Source organism: Rhopalosiphum padi, chromosome 3 (assembly GCF_020882245.1).
Source record: "Rhopalosiphum padi isolate XX-2018 chromosome 3, ASM2088224v1, whole genome shotgun sequence".
In the NCBI taxonomy this organism is placed as follows: Eukaryota; Metazoa; Arthropoda; class Insecta; order Hemiptera; family Aphididae; genus Rhopalosiphum; species Rhopalosiphum padi.
Window position 1 is genome coordinate 69,402,578 of NC_083599.1, and position 20,986 is coordinate 69,423,563.

The 20,986-nt window shown below is 31.4% G+C and overlaps 2 protein-coding genes and 1 long non-coding RNA gene across 3 annotated transcripts; 1 reads left to right on the forward strand and 2 right to left on the reverse strand.

Moving 5' to 3' along the window:
* The first annotated feature begins 1,261 nt into the window (after window positions 1-1,261).
* Window positions 1,262-2,094, forward strand: LOC132925512 (uncharacterized). Its single transcript, XM_060989903.1, has 3 exons — window positions 1,262-1,272; window positions 1,333-1,444; window positions 1,681-2,094. The coding sequence occupies exons 1-3, from the start codon at window positions 1,262-1,264 to the stop codon at window positions 2,092-2,094; spliced, it is 537 nt and encodes a 178-aa protein (XP_060845886.1).
* A 1,622-nt stretch (window positions 2,095-3,716) lies between these two features.
* LOC132925513 (uncharacterized) lies at window positions 3,717-4,381 on the reverse strand. Its single transcript, XM_060989904.1, has 2 exons — window positions 4,114-4,381; window positions 3,717-3,974 (listed from the first exon to the last, which is right to left on the reverse strand). The coding sequence occupies exons 1-2, from the start codon at window positions 4,379-4,381 to the stop codon at window positions 3,784-3,786; spliced, it is 459 nt and encodes a 152-aa protein (XP_060845887.1). The 3' UTR covers window positions 3,717-3,783.
* Window positions 4,382-5,950: 1,569 nt separating this feature from the next.
* LOC132928018 (uncharacterized) lies at window positions 5,951-13,192 on the reverse strand. Its single transcript, XR_009661946.1, has 4 exons — window positions 12,941-13,192; window positions 10,609-10,831; window positions 8,277-8,499; window positions 5,951-6,167 (listed from the first exon to the last, which is right to left on the reverse strand). It is a non-coding gene; the product is annotated as an uncharacterized LOC132928018 (long non-coding RNA).
* Window positions 13,193-20,986: the final 7,794 nt, after the last annotated feature.

The window sequence follows — 20,986 nt, forward strand, 5'->3', positions numbered from 1 at the left end:
ACCGTAGTCTTGACAGTTGAGGCATTGACTGACCATTTTTGGTTTATATGGCTCTTCGATTTTAACCTTCGTATGAAGAAGGGAAGATAAATGGTATATTTCATTGGAGTGGTCAGTGGGCTCTAAGTCAATGAAGAACAGTGGAAGTGGGTGTTTATTTATCTTGTGCAGCACGTTTGTGACCTGCCTAACCTCGTAGAGACGTGTTTCAAGTTCAGCTTTAATCAGTTCCGTAGGTGTGGAGGGGTGCACATTTTGAATAACCACTCTCAATGGTTTGTCCTCTTTCAGTTGGAAGGTGTGGTATTCTGCTTTTTGATCTTTCAGATAACGAATTAGTGATCTATATGATTCAGGGTTAGCAGTCTGTATTTTTAATCGATCGGTGGAAGATTTGCAGTAAAAGTTGTCTACTCCGATCAGCTCAATTAAAACTGAGGAAAAGCCAGGGAAGTCTAAAACTCCTTTCATGAAGATTGGAGGTGGGGGTTTTATGTGATCAGTGATGATGGATCCTTCAGAGACAGTGTCAGCTTCAATTATTGAAGTAGCAGGTTCGGTTTGAGTAAGCACTTCATAACGATTTGTCGTAATAAATAATTTATTATTATTTTTTTTATTTGAGGTAGGGTCAGGAGATTTTGGTTCAGATGAATCAGAATGGTTTCTTTTACTTGTCTTTTGTGTCCAACCAACATCGGTGTTATTAACCTGAAGTGAAGTTGAATCTGTAGAGTTCAGCATAGAATAATTTGTAGAATTTTTGATTAAGCGAGCAGCCTGTATATTGTTGCTGTTTTTGTTTTTATCTGCATGTTTATTAATCACTTTCGGCGATGTGGATACGTTGGGAGATCGCGGCATGTTATCTGTGGGCAAAGGTCAGGAACCGATGCGCGTTACTGTGATAGCGAGACGGATTTAGAAGACGGTAAGAACTTTATTTAACTGTAAACGTATTCGTTTACATTTAGAATGAAAAAGCGCACTTCGGCGCACTTATGTGTTTTTATTATAATTTGTATAAAAAAAAATAGGGAAGACAATTGCGATTTTTTTCGTACTTAGTACGACAATTTCGGACGCGAGAATTTGACAGGATCACGAGTATTTAACGGAGCGTAATTAAACGTGTGCGACTAGCGACGTGCAGACCGTGACTAGAGTCAGAATATAAATGCTGATTTTAAACTTTCATGTAGGAATTATACAAATATTAAAAGACATTGTACCAAATCTTATTTTTTCAATAAACTTCCAAATGGTGAAAAAGTAGAAAGAAAATACCTAGTATATTCAATAAAAATAGTCATTATTTTGTGCACCATGTAGATTATATGGTGATGATAGTAATTTTGGATGGGATAATGGATTTAATGATTGGAAAAATGGATTTGATCGCATAAGATCACATGAGAATTCATCAGAACATAAAACAAATATAGTTAATTTTAAAATTCTCTAACGAGGTATAGGTAGAATTGGCAAAAAAAGTGGATAATGAAATATTATATTGGAAAAAAGTATTGATTCGGATAATTTAAATTATTAAATTTCATTCTTCGAGAGGATTAGCTTTTCGTGATACTAATGTATTAATGAACATATTGGTATGAAAGATAATGGGAATTTCTTAAGTGCTGTTGAATTGCTAACACAATTTGATCCATTTATTGCTAGCCAAAGGGAATACCATCATATCTATCGAAAAATATTTATGAAGAAGTTATTATTAAAATACACAAATCTTTAACAAATGTTATCTTAGCAGAACTTAAAAGGGGAAAATATTACTCCATTATTGTTGACTCCACCCCTGATATTTCTCATGTGGATCAATTAGTATTTGCTATCCGGTATGTGTGTCTAAATGGTGAACCTGTTGAACAATTTTTGTTGTTTATGTTAAATATTGGACATAAATCTAAGGAGCTAAAAGATGCAGTTGTAAGAATACTTTCTGATTATGAAATTACAATAGAAAATTGCCGTGGTCAAAGTTATGACAACACTTTCAGTATATCTGGCCCATATACAGGTTTACAAGCCAGAATAAAGGAATTAAATCCCAATGCTGAATATTATATTCCTTGATCAGAGCATTCGCTAAATTTAGTTGGCAATAATGCTGTAGAAAATTGCTTAAGTGCTTTTAATTTTTTTGATTTGCTATAAAAGCTTTATAATTTTTTTTCATGTTCTACAAATAGATGTTTAATATTAGAAAAAAATATAGGAAAAGGTAAAGTTGTTAAAAGTCTTAGTGTAACAAGATGGAGTGCACGAGCAGATGCATGCAAAGCTTTATATGATTCATATGGAAATATTAAAAATGCTCTTATGTATATAGTTCAAAATAAAAATGAAAAACAAGCTTGTATTGGTGAAGCTAAATCTATTCTTGCTTTATTGAGCTCACTAGACACATGTATAATGATTTGCACATGGAATTCAATATTAACCAGGTTTGACATGCTTAAAATTGTATTTTTTATTAATCAATAATTATTTAACTGTAAATTAAATATTATTAAATATTATTTAATAATATATATTACAAATAATGAATTATATTTTGTTTTTTGTTTTTTCGAAGATTTAATGAAGTGAATTAAAAAGTACAGTCTGTCAATATTGATCTAGCTATGGTTGCAAAATTATATTCTTCATTAAATGAATATTTAAATACAATAAGAGACCAATTTGATGATTTAAAAAAATGTGCAATTGACCTTGGTGGTTGCTCATCTTATCAACAAGAAAAAAAGAATAAAAAGAGAAAGGTATAATATATTAATATTACTTATATTTATGTATATAATGCATCATAATATTTTTTTTTAGAAAATATTTGATGAATGCAATACAAAAACAGATGAAGAAACATTAGATGCAGATTGGAATTATAAAACCAAAATTTATTTAGTTATAATTGATTTATTAAAGACACAATTAAATGTAAGATGTGAAGCATATTCATCTATTCTTGAAGTATATGGTTGCATTCCAACACTATATAAGGACCCTGGACCATAGTATACATGATATATAACAAACATATTACAATTTAACTCAGAAATTTCCAAGAGATATTCAATCTTCTAAATTACTTGAAGATGAATGCTACCAATTTAGAAAACTTATTTTAACAGAAAAAGAGCTATTAGAGATTTTTACTGTTTCACCAGCATGTATTGTGTTAAAATATATCAAAGGTGAGGCATTAGATGGAAACTTTCCAAACGTGGAAACAATTTTAATAAAGTACTAAAGTACTGCTGTTTCTAATTGTACGAGAGAAAAAAAAGTTTCTCTAGTAAGTATTATATAATATTTAATATAATATATATATTTAAAAATATATTGTAATATTTGTAACATTACTTTTGCGTATAAATATTTATAAGTTGTATTAAAGAAAAACATACATAATATAAAATATGAGTAATGTGTATGAATAATGCCATAAAACTATTGAGATATCAAAGACCTGCTAACCTATGAATTATGAAGTGAAACAAATAAAATTATATACCTTTTTTTTTTTTTAATTTTTAATTTTTTATTTACAATCTGTTACATAAAATTGAACAATAAGTAAAATAGATAATTGAATAAAAAATAGCTTGAACAAAGGACAGATTTAAGAAGCCTTCCAGTGAAGACTAGCTATTTATATACATTTCTATAAGTTAACAATAAAATTTAAAAAAAATTAGGAAATTAACTAAATTAATAGGTCTGTTGGTTATGCAATTGGTTTGAGAATTACGAAACGAAAAATTACAAGTACATGTTGGCAAACATAGGCGCAAGGACACGTTGGTCGAATTGCGAAGCGCGTGTACATTCTCGTTGCAATTGTGTCACTTGGGCGGTGAATTTGATTCTAATGCCCAGAGGATAACAAGTCAACAATGATTCGCACTGCTCCGGTGAGATGAATTGCAATGCGTCGACATCGACCAGTGCTTCTACAAAAAAAAAACATTCAAAATTTAAGTAGTATTAATAAATTATTGTCACCGCATATGACAATAAAATGAACCATAAGAGATTTCAAAATGTATACTTTATGTATATACGACATATACTGAAAAAAGCGATTCTTACCGGCCAAAGTATTGTACAAGAATTTCATGTTCCATTGAGCGAGTAGTGACAGCAGCAAATACTTTTTGTTAATGGTCAATAGTGCACTCTCCGGTACTTGTCTACTCGGATTTTCTATTTCTGGAAAAACCTCTGATGGTGGCACATTCGACAAGAATGATGGAATCTGTTGGGTACAACGGTAATGGGTACCATGTAATGGACCATGTACAACACGGGGTTCATATCCTGGATTGTCTAGGTTGAATGTAGTATGTGGATTATTCATTTCTAAAACGTATTTAATATTTTCTACAATAATATAATATACAATTAAAATACAAAAATAATTCAAAGAATCTTATGTAGATTTAAAAATAAACCAATAGGGTCCTTAACACAAAAACCAAAAAAGATAAAAAAATAAGAAGCGAACAAGCTTGTAATATTGATCAGACCGATCAGTTATAGAAAGTTTGGGAGTCCAGTATATCTCGTAATTGAGTAAGTCACTGCAGTGGATTAGATGAAAATGGAAATATGAGTTCGTTATAATTCTTGTGTAAGCGTTGTGCTCCTGTTCCTGTTTTTTTATTATTATTTTTTAATTAAAATTACAATTAAAATATGTATCCTCGGTGGCATCGAAGTAAAATTAAATTAGTGGGGGACAAAACTTATTTTTTGTTTCCAGTGGCGGCTATCCTAGAGTAGCGATGGGTGGAGTGGGTTGTCTGTGTAATTTTTCTTATGCGAATAATACAGAATAATACTTTGGACTATTTTAATCTTGTATAATAGACAATTATTATACGTTACAAACACTGAAACACAATTATTAACGTTTTTGTAATGTGTACAATGTTTCGAACAGATTCGTATGTCATTCAACGACGTCACAGCCACCGAATAATCGGATCTGAATCGAATCGCACGCGTTGTCAGACCATTACAGCGGCACACGAAACGGTAAGCTCAAACAAGAATGATGCAGCCGTAACGCGGAACTCTGACGAGTCACTGGAACTGTGCCATTTGCGCGCTAGATCCGACGTACGAACGACTCGTCTTTCTGTGGGGCATAACCCGCGTCACTATGTGCGTGTCGACAATGACGATGGCGCACAGTGAAACGGGTTTTTACGAATATACGTTCTGTTTAAGAAACATACTTGAACACTTACGAATAATGTATTCCTACGAATGAATGTTTATCGCATAAATGCGGCAACGAAAAAAATTAGAAATATGCATTAACGCAAATTTTTTAATACAGATGTGACGAAAAAAGCAAACGCAACACACCAAACAATAGCTGACGTACTGCCCGAACGGTGCCCGATTTATATAGGCCACGGAACAAGGAAAAGGTCGAATTTTGTTTGTGCATACCAGAGCTATACTAATTTTGAAGCATTAAGAGAACAGGAAATACTCTTTTTTTTAAAATATAAAATAGATGCTTTTGCGCTAAACAGAACCAGAGAGTCATAATCGTGGAAATACGGAGTAACTTTGTTCCTATATCATGTGGGAGATAGACATAAATACCAAATGCTGGTGTAACGGCCCCTTATAATAAACGGGAAACAAACCCATTGTTCACATTGCATTGATCATTATATATTAAGTCATCGTTTTTTTTTTTAAAAATAATTTTTGTTATACTAAATAATATGAAATCGTTAATTATTTATTGGTAGGAGGCGCGATAATTTATTTTTATTTTTAGGAATGCGCGAACCGTGATAGTTTGGAAACCGCTGCTATACAATATACTTTAACTACACGCGTTTTAGAATTTATAACGTACATAATTAATCCATCTATTATTATACAAAATCATATTTACTTGTATTGACCTTCGAAACGTTGAAAACTGCGACGAAGACTGTTGACAACACGTGCAAATGGCGTAGCGAACAGAACACTGACCACACTGTAGGCTGTATCTGGATGTACGTCGACGTTGAATCGTGTTCAAAACTCAAATGATTGTGGAAATCGGTTCGACTGGTTTACAAGACGGCGAAGAAAAATTCCGACGGTGGCCGATAGCAGAAACACAGTGTCGCCTGCAACAAAAAAGATTCTATTATACTATATTATAGGCATATACCTGCAGAGGACACAAGAGAAGGGATCGTCGTGGCTCGGGTGTGGTGCTATTGTGTTATTGGCGTGAGTGTATAATATAGCGTGTAAGTATATAAATATACATTATGTACCTCAGTTATATATACATTTAGTATGTCGTAGGTATAAAATTTAAACCTACCTATACGAGGTGATTCTTTTATCATTCAACACTCATATTATTTCGAAAAGTATTGACTTTTTAACATTATTTTTTCAAAATATATATTTTTTTCATGCTTTTCTCCAACTGTACCTATGATATTTTTTTTTTTTTTTACATTTTTTTAGTCAATAGTGAAACCACTATCGACTTTTCCTGTTCAAATGGCAACACCCACGAATCATCCTGAATATCGCCGGACCCATCACATGTGCGATATGGCAGATATATTACAAACACTCTTAGCTACCCTCAGTAATGGATACACATACAATTTATGTGCATACGGTGTCGCATTTGACCTTGTGGATTATTCATTTCTAAAACGTATTTAATATTTTCTACAATAATATAATAGGTATACTAATAAAATACAAAAATAATTCAAAGAATCTTATGTAGATTTAAAAATAAACCAATAGGGTCCTTAACACAAAAACCAAAAAAGATAAAAAAATAAGAAGCGAACAAGCTTGTAATATTGATCAGACCGATCAGTTATAGAAAGTTTGGGAGTCCAGTATATCTCGTAATTGAGTAAGTCACTGCAGTGGATTAGATGAAAATGGAAATATGAGTTCGTTATAATTCTTGTGTAAGCGTTGTGCTCCTGTTCCTGTTTTTTTATTATTATTTTTTAATTAAAATTACAATTAAAATATGTATCCTCGGTGGCATCGAAGTAAAATTAAATTAGTGGGGGACAAAACTTATTTTTTGTTTCCAGTGGCGGCTATCCTAGAGTAGCGATGGGTGGAGTGGGTTGTCTGTGTAATTTTTCTTATGCGAATAATACAGAATAATACTTTGGACTATTTTAATCTTGTATAATAGACAATTATTATACGTTACAAACACTGAAACACAATTATTAACGTTTTTGTAATGTGTACAATGTTTCGAACAGATTCGTATGTCATTCAACGACGTCACAGCCACCGAATAATCGGATCTGAATCGAATCGCACGCGTTGTCAGACCATTACAGCGGCACACGAAACGGTAAGCTCAAACAAGAATGATGCAGCCGTAACGCGGAACTCTGACGAGTCACTGGAACTGTGCCATTTGCGCGCTAGATCCGACGTACGAACGACTCGTCTTTCTGTGGGGCATAACCCGCGTCACTATGTGCGTGTCGACAATGACGATGGCGCACAGTGAAACGGGTTTTTACGAATATACGTTCTGTTTAAGAAACATACTTGAACACTTACGAATAATGTATTCCTACGAATGAATGTTTATCGCATAAATGCGGCAACGAAAAAAATTAGAAATATGCATTAACGCAAATTTTTTAATACAGATGTGACGAAAAAAGCAAACGCAACACACCAAACAATAGCTGACGTACTGCCCGAACGGTGCCCGATTTATATAGGCCACGGAACAAGGAAAAGGTCGAATTTTGTTTGTGCATACCAGAGCTATACTAATTTTGAAGCATTAAGAGAACAGGAAATACTCTTTTTTTTAAAATATAAAATAGATGCTTTTGCGCTAAACAGAACCAGAGAGTCATAATCGTGGAAATACGGAGTAACTTTGTTCCTATATCATGTGGGAGATAGACATAAATACCAAATGCTGGTGTAACGGCCCCTTATAATAAACGGGAAACAAACCCATTGTTCACATTGCATTGATCATTATATATTAAGTCATCGTTTTTTTTTTTAAAAATAATTTTTGTTATACTAAATAATATGAAATCGTTAATTATTTATTGGTAGGAGGCGCGATAATTTATTTTTATTTTTAGGAATGCGCGAACCGTGATAGTTTGGAAACCGCTGCTATACAATATACTTTAACTACACGCGTTTTAGAATTTATAACGTACATAATTAATCCATCTATTATTATACAAAATCATATTTACTTGTATTGACCTTCGAAACGTTGAAAACTGCGACGAAGACTGTTGACAACACGTGCAAATGGCGTAGCGAACAGAACACTGACCACACTGTAGGCTGTATCTGGATGTACGTCGACGTTGAATCGTGTTCAAAACTCAAATGATTGTGGAAATCGGTTCGACTGGTTTACAAGACGGCGAAGAAAAATTCCGACGGTGGCCGATAGCAGAAACACAGTGTCGCCTGCAACAAAAAAGATTCTATTATACTATATTATAGGCATATACCTGCAGAGGACACAAGAGAAGGGATCGTCGTGGCTCGGGTGTGGTGCTATTGTGTTATTGGCGTGAGTGTATAATATAGCGTGTAAGTATATAAATATACATTATGTACCTCAGTTATATATACATTTAGTATGTCGTAGGTATAAAATTTAAACCTACCTATACGAGGTGATTCTTTTATCATTCAACACTCATATTATTTCGAAAAGTATTGACTTTTTAACATTATTTTTTCAAAATATATATTTTTTTCATGCTTTTCTCCAACTGTACCTATGATATTTTTTTTTTTTTTTACATTTTTTTAGTCAATAGTGAAACCACTATCGACTTTTCCTGTTCAAATGGCAACACCCGCGAATCATCCTGAATATCGCCGGACCCATCACATGTGCGATATGGCAGATATATTACAAACACTCTTAGCTACCCTCAGTAATGGATACACATACAATTTATGTGCATACGGTGTCGCATTTGACCTTGTGGATTATTCATTTCTAAAACGTATTTAATATTTTCTACAATAATATAATAGGTATACTAATAAAATACAAAAATAATTCAAAGAATCTTATGTAGATTTAAAAATAAACCAATAGGGTCCTTAACACAAAAACCAAAAAAGATAAAAAAATAAGAAGCGAACAAGCTTGTAATATTGATCAGACCGATCAGTTATAGAAAGTTTGGGAGTCCAGTATATCTCGTAATTGAGTAAGTCACTGCAGTGGATTAGATGAAAATGGAAATATGAGTTCGTTATAATTCTTGTGTAAGCGTTGTGCTCCTGTTCCTGTTTTTTTATTATTATTTTTTAATTAAAATTACAATTAAAATATGTATCCTCGGTGGCATCGAAGTAAAATTAAATTAGTGGGGGACAAAACTTATTTTTTGTTTCCAGTGGCGGCTATCCTAGAGTAGCGATGGGTGGAGTGGGTTGTCTGTGTAATTTTTCTTATGCGAATAATACAGAATAATACTTTGGACTATTTTAATCTTGTATAATAGACAATTATTATACGTTACAAACACTGAAACACAATTATTAACGTTTTTGTAATGTGTACAATGTTTCGAACAGATTCGTATGTCATTCAACGACGTCACAGCCACCGAATAATCGGATCTGAATCGAATCGCACGCGTTGTCAGACCATTACAGCGGCACACGAAACGGTAAGCTCAAACAAGAATGATGCAGCCGTAACGCGGAACTCTGACGAGTCACTGGAACTGTGCCATTTGCGCGCTAGATCCGACGTACGAACGACTCGTCTTTCTGTGGGGCATAACCCGCGTCACTATGTGCGTGTCGACAATGACGATGGCGCACAGTGAAACGGGTTTTTACGAATATACGTTCTGTTTAAGAAACATACTTGAACACTTACGAATAATGTATTCCTACGAATGAATGTTTATCGCATAAATGCGGCAACGAAAAAAATTAGAAATATGCATTAACGCAAATTTTTTAATACAGATGTGACGAAAAAAGCAAACGCAACACACCAAACAATAGCTGACGTACTGCCCGAACGGTGCCCGATTTATATAGGCCACGGAACAAGGAAAAGGTCGAATTTTGTTTGTGCATACCAGAGCTATACTAATTTTGAAGCATTAAGAGAACAGGAAATACTCTTTTTTTTAAAATATAAAATAGATGCTTTTGCGCTAAACAGAACCAGAGAGTCATAATCGTGGAAATACGGAGTAACTTTGTTCCTATATCATGTGGGAGATAGACATAAATACCAAATGCTGGTGTAACGGCCCCTTATAATAAACGGGAAACAAACCCATTGTTCACATTGCATTGATCATTATATATTAAGTCATCGTTTTTTTTTTTAAAAATAATTTTTGTTATACTAAATAATATGAAATCGTTAATTATTTATTGGTAGGAGGCGCGATAATTTATTTTTATTTTTAGGAATGCGCGAACCGTGATAGTTTGGAAACCGCTGCTATACAATATACTTTAACTACACGCGTTTTAGAATTTATAACGTACATAATTAATCCATCTATTATTATACAAAATCATATTTACTTGTATTGACCTTCGAAACGTTGAAAACTGCGACGAAGACTGTTGACAACACGTGCAAATGGCGTAGCGAACAGAACACTGACCACACTGTAGGCTGTATCTGGATGTACGTCGACGTTGAATCGTGTTCAAAACTCAAATGATTGTGGAAATCGGTTCGACTGGTTTACAAGACGGCGAAGAAAAATTCCGACGGTGGCCGATAGCAGAAACACAGTGTCGCCTGCAACAAAAAAGATTCTATTATACTATATTATAGGCATATACCTGCAGAGGACACAAGAGAAGGGATCGTCGTGGCTCGGGTGTGGTGCTATTGTGTTATTGGCGTGAGTGTATAATATAGCGTGTAAGTATATAAATATACATTATGTACCTCAGTTATATATACATTTAGTATGTCGTAGGTATAAAATTTAAACCTACCTATACGAGGTGATTCTTTTATCATTCAACACTCATATTATTTCGAAAAGTATTGACTTTTTAACATTATTTTTTCAAAATATATATTTTTTTCATGCTTTTCTCCAACTGTACCTATGATATTTTTTTTTTTTTTTACATTTTTTTAGTCAATAGTGAAACCACTATCGACTTTTCCTGTTCAAATGGCAACACCCACGAATCATCCTGAATATCGCCGGACCCATCACATGTGCGATATGGCAGATATATTACAAACACTCTTAGCTACCCTCAGTAATGGATACACATACAATTTATGTGCATACGGTGTCGCATTTGACCTTGTGGATTATTCATTTCTAAAACGTATTTAATATTTTCTACAATAATATAATAGGTATACTAATAAAATACAAAAATAATTCAAAGAATCTTATGTAGATTTAAAAATAAACCAATAGGGTCCTTAACACAAAAACCAAAAAAGATAAAAAAATAAGAAGCGAACAAGCTTGTAATATTGATCAGACCGATCAGTTATAGAAAGTTTGGGAGTCCAGTATATCTCGTAATTGAGTAAGTCACTGCAGTGGATTAGATGAAAATGGAAATATGAGTTCGTTATAATTCTTGTGTAAGCGTTGTGCTCCTGTTCCTGTTTTTTTATTATTATTTTTTAATTAAAATTACAATTAAAATATGTATCCTCGGTGGCATCGAAGTAAAATTAAATTAGTGGGGGACAAAACTTATTTTTTGTTTCCAGTGGCGGCTATCCTAGAGTAGCGATGGGTGGAGTGGGTTGTCTGTGTAATTTTTCTTATGCGAATAATACAGAATAATACTTTGGACTATTTTAATCTTGTATAATAGACAATTATTATACGTTACAAACACTGAAACACAATTATTAACGTTTTTGTAATGTGTACAATGTTTCGAACAGATTCGTATGTCATTCAACGACGTCACAGCCACCGAATAATCGGATCTGAATCGAATCGCACGCGTTGTCAGACCATTACAGCGGCACACGAAACGGTAAGCTCAAACAAGAATGATGCAGCCGTAACGCGGAACTCTGACGAGTCACTGGAACTGTGCCATTTGCGCGCTAGATCCGACGTACGAACGACTCGTCTTTCTGTGGGGCATAACCCGCGTCACTATGTGCGTGTCGACAATGACGATGGCGCACAGTGAAACGGGTTTTTACGAATATACGTTCTGTTTAAGAAACATACTTGAACACTTACGAATAATGTATTCCTACGAATGAATGTTTATCGCATAAATGCGGCAACGAAAAAAATTAGAAATATGCATTAACGCAAATTTTTTAATACAGATGTGACGAAAAAAGCAAACGCAACACACCAAACAATAGCTGACGTACTGCCCGAACGGTGCCCGATTTATATAGGCCACGGAACAAGGAAAAGGTCGAATTTTGTTTGTGCATACCAGAGCTATACTAATTTTGAAGCATTAAGAGAACAGGAAATACTCTTTTTTTTAAAATATAAAATAGATGCTTTTGCGCTAAACAGAACCAGAGAGTCATAATCGTGGAAATACGGAGTAACTTTGTTCCTATATCATGTGGGAGATAGACATAAATACCAAATGCTGGTGTAACGGCCCCTTATAATAAACGGGAAACAAACCCATTGTTCACATTGCATTGATCATTATATATTAAGTCATCGTTTTTTTTTTTAAAAATAATTTTTGTTATACTAAATAATATGAAATCGTTAATTATTTATTGGTAGGAGGCGCGATAATTTATTTTTATTTTTAGGAATGCGCGAACCGTGATAGTTTGGAAACCGCTGCTATACAATATACTTTAACTACACGCGTTTTAGAATTTATAACGTACATAATTAATCCATCTATTATTATACAAAATCATATTTACTTGTATTGACCTTCGAAACGTTGAAAACTGCGACGAAGACTGTTGACAACACGTGCAAATGGCGTAGCGAACAGAACACTGACCACACTGTAGGCTGTATCTGGATGTACGTCGACGTTGAATCGTGTTCAAAACTCAAATGATTGTGGAAATCGGTTCGACTGGTTTACAAGACGGCGAAGAAAAATTCCGACGGTGGCCGATAGCAGAAACACAGTGTCGCCTGCAACAAAAAAGATTCTATTATACTATATTATAGGCATATACCTGCAGAGGACACAAGAGAAGGGATCGTCGTGGCTCGGGTGTGGTGCTATTGTGTTATTGGCGTGAGTGTATAATATAGCGTGTAAGTATATAAATATACATTATGTACCTCAGTTATATATACATTTAGTATGTCGTAGGTATAAAATTTAAACCTACCTATACGAGGTGATTCTTTTATCATTCAACACTCATATTATTTCGAAAAGTATTGACTTTTTAACATTATTTTTTCAAAATATATATTTTTTTCATGCTTTTCTCCAACTGTACCTATGATATTTTTTTTTTTTTTTACATTTTTTTAGTCAATAGTGAAACCACTATCGACTTTTCCTGTTCAAATGGCAACACCCGCGAATCATCCTGAATATCGCCGGACCCATCACATGTGCGATATGGCAGATATATTACAAACACTCTTAGCTACCCTGAGTAATGGATACACATACAATTTATGTGCATACGGTGTCGCATTTGACCTTGTGGATTATTCATTTCTAAAACGTATTTAATATTTTCTACAATAATATAATAGGTATACTAATAAAATACAAAAATAATTCAAAGAATCTTATGTAGATTTAAAAATAAACCAATAGGGTCCTTAACACAAAAACCAAAAAAGATAAAAAAAATAAGAAGCGAACAAGCTTGTAATATTGATCAGACCGATCAGTTATAGAAAGTTTGGGAGTCCAGTATATCTCGTAATTGAGTAAGTCACTGCAGTGGATTAGATGAAAATGGAAATATGAGTTCGTTATAATTCTTGTGTAAGCGTTGTGCCCCTGTTCCTGTTTTTTTATTATTATTTTTTAATTAAAATTACAATTAAAATATGTATCCTCGGTGGCATCGAAGTAAAATTAAATTAGTGGGGGGCAAAACTTATTTTTTGTTTCCAGTGGCGGCTATCCTAGAGTAGCGATGGGTGGAGTGGGTTGTCTGTGTAATTTTTCTTATGCGAATAATACAGAATAATACTTTGGACTATTTTAATCTTGTATAATAGACAATTATTATACGTTACAAACACTGAAACACAATTATTTACGTTTTTGTAATGTGTACAATGTTTCGAACAGATTCGTATGTCATTCAACGACGTTAACACAGATTATTGGATATCAATATGCAGCGCAAACACCGCTTTGCGACTATATTAATTTATCATTTTATTGATAATAAATTTACAATAATGATGTATTATTATAATATTATTTTGTTTAATTTCTTATGTAGGCCTAAGCCCATGCATAATAAATTTATTAATAATATATAAAAAATGCTTAAATAAAAAGGTAGCTATACGTTGGTAGAGGGAATATTAGTGTGGGTCTAACTGTCCAAGATAGAGATATACATATAATAATTTATATTTATATTCTGCAACGTGCCACCTTTAAGTCAAATTTTCATGGTGCATTTTGGCTTTGTTCGCAACTTGTGACAACTTGTCGCAGGTACTGCGCGTACAGTGATACCTATATTTGACTTCAGACTAGTACATAAAAAATCGACTTCCGACTTACTAGGCAGTCCTAGGCAAGTCGTATGGCAATGTACCGGGATCTGACGATATTCACCATTTCTACGGCGCCTCATATTATTATGATACCATGCTTATCATGGGTAATATATCTTATGTATTATAATAAATTATAATGTATTATGCGCCTATACTGCTGTATATTATTTTGGTTTTACACCCGTTATTATTATTATGATTAAATAAATTTAAAAAATAATACCTATAATTTATATACATATATAATTATAATTTTATTAATTTTTTAAAAAAAATTAGTTACCTAGATTTAAATTTTAAATAATATATTCATTTTATTTTCGAAACTTAATATAATTATTTTAATTTGAATAACATATATTGATAATTCTATGTAAATGTAATTGTACCTTTGGGCCTTGTGCTTGTTATATAACATAATAATAAATAAATAATATAATAGTAATAATAGATTCATAATATTTAATTATAATATAAATTGAAATAATTGTATGATCACGTTTTCAAAATTTTATTTTATAATTTTATTAATGATGTCATATTATTGATATATTCAAAATATATTTAAAACAATTCATATTTAATAACATAATGATAATAAATTCAGAATATTATTTTATTATTTCATTAAGGATGTTATATTATAAATATATTCAAAATATCAATTAAACAATTCATATTTAATAGTATAATAATAAAACATTATGAATATCATTCTATTATTTCATTTATGATATTATAATTATAATATTTTCATAATATTATTTTATAAAATAATTATTTGATATTTTATTAATATTATTTTCAAAATAATATTTTCCTAATGAAAAACTGACAATTATAAAATATTATCATTACGGAATTGCTATCTGGGGTAGTATTGATCTAAAATAAATAATGAATGACTTATACAGTCCAACTTGGTTAACTCGAAACAGACGATACTTCTTTTTTTCCTAGACTTTTCTTATTTAGGAAAAGTAAAAAAATCATGTTTAACTTAATATAGCATGGATAACTTGAAATTTCAGTATTATTTAAATCAGCGAGACATACAGGTTATTAATTATTAATTATTATACCTATGGATATTGCATAATATAAGTAAATTTGAGACCAAGAGACTAATGTAATGAATGAAATTGTTTTTGCTTTATTTTTTTTTTTTTAACTTAGAATTAACCTGCAAGTTTGACTATTGAAGTTAAATGTTTAAAAATAAAATCAATAATATTAATAATATAATATACCTATATAGTATATTATATAAGATGTTATTGATTAAAACTAATTCAACAACTGTAGGTATTACATCATTATTAGAAAAATAAATTATTAAATGTCCTATATAAGAAATAGCTAGGTACTAACACATAACCATATTCAGACTTAAAAAAGACGTTTAAATATATTTTTCATATCAAAATTCATAAAATTATTAATTTTAATACATAACTTGAAAATGTATATGTGTATATTTCCGACATATTAACTTAATAGCTGATCGCCTATCGTTACTTTTTTTTGCTATGCATTTAACAACAGCATTTTTTTTTCATTATTTTTTTTTGTTGTTGAACGATCCAAATTTGATTTCCTTATTAGCCTGAACCGAAAATCAACAACTCACAAAGTTTTAATAATGTGAATACTGTGAATAACTAAAAACAACGAAAAAGTTTTATACTGTAGTTAGGGTACATCAACTGTTCACTAAAATACGAATTTCTTAATATTAATACCTAATATTTGGTATAACACGAATGAAAATTAAATATTGGTATCTATTTATATAATGTAAACGGGAAGGTATATACTCACGAAAGTCAATAATTTCGGATAATTGTAAACGTAATATTTTATCATTCTATTATATTATAATGTAATATTATATTGAATAAATGTCGGAACGTTACAGGTCTAATAATAATTTGACTTTGTATTACGATAGTGATAATGCGCTTTGATGGCATATTATTTACTACAACGTTATATTATAAAATGTTGTTATATTTCTATATTATCGAACATATTTTTATTTTTTTGAACGCTATACGAACGCGTTATATTTATCACGTCTTGTTTTAGAGGTCGAAATGTTAGTAAATATCACGTATGAAAACCAATTTCAAATGTACACAAAATCGACTCAATAAATAGCGTTGCGATTAAATTTTAAAAACGTTTTATTCAAACACGTTACACGTGACCAAACTCGCGTATATGCGACACCGAACAAACTACCCGTCCGCATTTTCTATAATATTATTCTACCCGTATAACGTATAGTATTGTACAATATACAATATTTTGATATACGCCGATAAAATATATTTTTTGAACGCAGTATTGGCTCGTTTTTAAACCCACGTCGGTCTCAAACGTTTCAAATCCACTGCGAGGGACGTTTAATTTCCAAGAATCGGTTATCCGTGACAGAGAAAAGAAAATACTTCGGGACACATTATATTGACCGTAGTGTGTAAATAATATATATATATATATGTAGGTACTGCGAAGGGTACATTTTGATTATATTTCGAAAACGGTCTGTATACGGCTATAAATGACGCACGCTATCCAATACTTGTGCAGTGAATCGTATTAATGCAGCAATGTTAAGGAACATATTATATCGTATATATTATAATATAAAACCTATACACGCGGCTCATGGTTTCGTGTGGTGCGTAGATCCGGTTCCATGTCGCTTTGGCTTAGTACCCTCATCAATCAATGTAACTGGCCGGTTTTTTTTTCGATTTAAAATCAGATTTAGAAAGTGTACGGTAAACGCGTGTGGCGAAAAAAACAAATAAATAAATAAGAAACGAAACAGCGAAAACACGAGATTACTGCGAATAATAGTTGACATAAGGTCGTTATTATATTATACAACATTGCAGATACAACTGTCTTTTGTGAAATCTTTTCGATTTACAAAATACGCGACCGTGATATTGTATATATGCAACGTTTATTGTCGAAATAATAATGCGGAACCTTACGCCTAAACCCCCGTAGACTCGGCCACACGGGTAAATTCTCTATTATAGGATGTCGTGTTTTTAGCAGCCGATAAAATACGACACGCACATGGTACCTATTGCCTCTCCACCACCCCGGAGAATATATTCTATATTTTTATATTTTTATAATTTAATCCACGTCTGTGACGTAGATATATATTTAACTATATATACTAATAAATCGAATGACGCACACGATTAAATTATAAGTATTTTATTGACAATTCATTAATTCCCGTGTACGGATCAATAAACAACAAATTTACGTTCACTAGAAAAATGTTGAAAATAAAATAGCAATAATTAAACTGTTGCATATAAATACGAATAAAAAGACGACTTGCTCGCCGCGCTTCACGGCCGTGCACGTAAACGGACTATAATAGATAAATATAAGGTTAGCAAAATATAGCAGGTGAATTATTATTAATTTAAATATTATGCCATAAATTTAATCAATCGTTTTGATCGAACATATATACGTATTATTGTATTAATATTAAGGACTGAATGAGAGATTCGATAGTGTATTAAATTATAAGTAAATAAAATATTTTAATTATTATTATATCAATAAATATCAGAATTAAAATTAGCAATTGCACTAATCTAAATATAATATCTAAAGAATATACTAGAGATTTAGAAAGTATTAATACGTCTAGAATATTTAATTATAAATACTTTGAAAAATTCAAGTTTCTATGTGGTTCTTCATCATTTATTATTAAACCGATACTGATAATATAGGTATAGGCATTTTTTGGTACGTATACAAATTTTTCTGATATCAGCTTAACGTCATTCTTGAAACTAGGTATCTTGTAGTAATAGATTGCATTTTAATTCGTACATAATAATTTATTCTAAGAACATACATATTTCTGTTATTAAAAAACTATAATGTTATATGTTTTTATTAAATATTAAAAACACACTCTGACAATAAGTGACGTTGTTTCACATTTGAAATAAATTTAGAACAATATTTTTTTTTTTTTAATGTCTTGTGAATATTTAATCAACAAAATAAAAATATATTACACACATTTCTTGTTCATTAATAATGTAAGGAATATTTAACTTAAACAAGAGTTATGCATTAAACATGTCTAAATGGATGTGTATGAGCGATGGGCGCATAGCTTTTTCTGATTCCTCACTTTGCCATCTCTGCCAATCAACTTTTTTTCCGTGCAAAGTTGTTGCGCAAAGCTCTGTAGATTCTGATTTTTTCTGGCATGTCTGTTCCTGATCATTTAAAAATAACGTTTGTATTAAAGATTTATAGATTTTGAGCTTAGGGATTTTACAATTATGCGTGTTTTATTTTTGTCTATGTTCATACGATATAATATATATTATATACAGGAGTCACTGTTTATTGAATTCACTTATTTGGACCAGAGTAATTAATGATTTTATAAACCGAATAAGTCTATAAGGCGTAAGATCGAAGAATAAAAAGGACATACAACATATTATATAGGACATAGGTACATTATAATAAAAAAATTGGTTATTACATTAATAAATATTCATTATTATACAATTATTTATTTATGTATTTAAAATGTATGTTGTCGTTCATTAAGATATTTATGAAAAAACAAGAACATTTATAATCATAAAATAGAATATATATTTATTTATTTTTCAAGTTAAGAAAAAATAAAAAATTCTAAAACTAATAATTTTCGATGTGTTGATAGTGGCTATCCGTCGTGTCTGACTCCGAGTCACTTTCTTCAGTAAAATCAACGTCAACTTCATCGTAAATGACGTTTTCGTAGCATGATGCCACATTTCCATCTACTTGTAAATCTGACCATAGGCCTTGTGACCAATCTGGAAATCTAAATAACACATTGACGTTTACTTTTTTACTATAATATTTTAGTTTAGTATGGTAAATAAATTATATATATATATTAAAAATATAATATTATAATAGGAATGTGTCGTTTTAAAATTCTCACGATTACTTTAAAATTAAAATATAAAACCTAAGTGAAATTATTGCAGGTAATATTTTAATTTAATGATATAAATATTAAAAGAAAAGAAAATTTGCACTTATGTTATGTAAGATTAACCATTAAGATTCCCAATCGGAAAATTAAGAATTACGCCAACACTGACAAAAGGCGCAGTACTGCGATTGTACTGGCAGCCAACAGTGGGCTGGCCCATAAGGGTGCAGTACTGGCCATATGGTTATTACAGCATTATATTGGAAATAAAAAGAGGGTCAATCTAATATGTAGGCTTCCAAGACATGCCATTGAAAAGTTAAATTTAAATTTAAAGAAATCAGTTAAATTTATGCCTAAAGAATTTCAAAGGAAAAAGATGGATTTAGATGGATTTAGCTATTGGAAAGCCACTCAGTTTCGATTTTTTCTTCACTATTGTGGACCATTAGTGCTCTATAAGATTCTACCCAAACAAATGTACAGACATTTTCTACTCCTGTTCGTTGCATGTAGAATACTGTGTGACTCTGAGTTATACATTGAAAATGTTAATTATGCTAGAGAATTATTAGTAAAATTTTTTGAGCTTCTTCCATCTTTTTATGGTGTTGATTCTCAAGTCATGAATAGTCATAACCTGATTCATTTGGCAGATGATATAGAATATACAAAAACATATTTATCTAACATTTCTGCATTTCCATTCGAAAACTGTTTAGGTAAAATTAAATGAATGATTACAGGGAGAAAAAATCTTTTGCACAATTGATCAGAAGAGTATCCGAGCAAAATAAATGCCCAGAAATGATCAAAAAAAATTGTTTACATAGAAAAAAGATTGTAATCATTAACAATGATATGTCTAATGAATGTGATTTAAAAAGTATTGTTTGGCGGGGTGTTGAATTAAATACATCAAAACCAAATAATATTGTAAAAATAAATACTGGTGAGGTTCTTCTTATTACAAGAATAATCAGAAGTAAGGAACATAGTATTATTTTTCATGGTAATATTTTCAAAGATGTAACTGACGCCTTTACATATCCCTGCCAATCAACTAAAATTGGAATTATGAAGCTAGGACGATTGTCAAAAACCAAAAAAGTGGTTCATTTCGAAAATATTCTGAAAAAATGTGTTCTTTTTGAAAACAACAATGTTTTTGCTTTCACATATCTTCATAATTAATGAACCATAATTTATATCTAAATTATTGCAGTAAAAGTAACAAGTAGCTATA

What these genes read in the sequence shown, in the direction of transcription:
- LOC132925512 (XM_060989903.1), top strand. An exon ending in CAGAACATAAAACAAATATA is followed by an intron (nt 1,445 to 1,680) that starts GTTAATTTTAAA and finishes ATTTATTGCTAG; the next exon opens with CCAAAGGGAATACCATCATA.
- LOC132925513 (XM_060989904.1), bottom strand. Translation starts at nt 4,381, where the DNA reads ATGAATAATCCACATACTACATTCAACCTAGACAATCCAGGATATGAA. An exon ending in CTTGTACAATACTTTGGCCG is followed by an intron (nt 3,975 to 4,113) that starts GTAAGAATCGCT and finishes TTTTTTTTGTAG; the next exon opens with AAGCACTGGTCGATGTCGAC.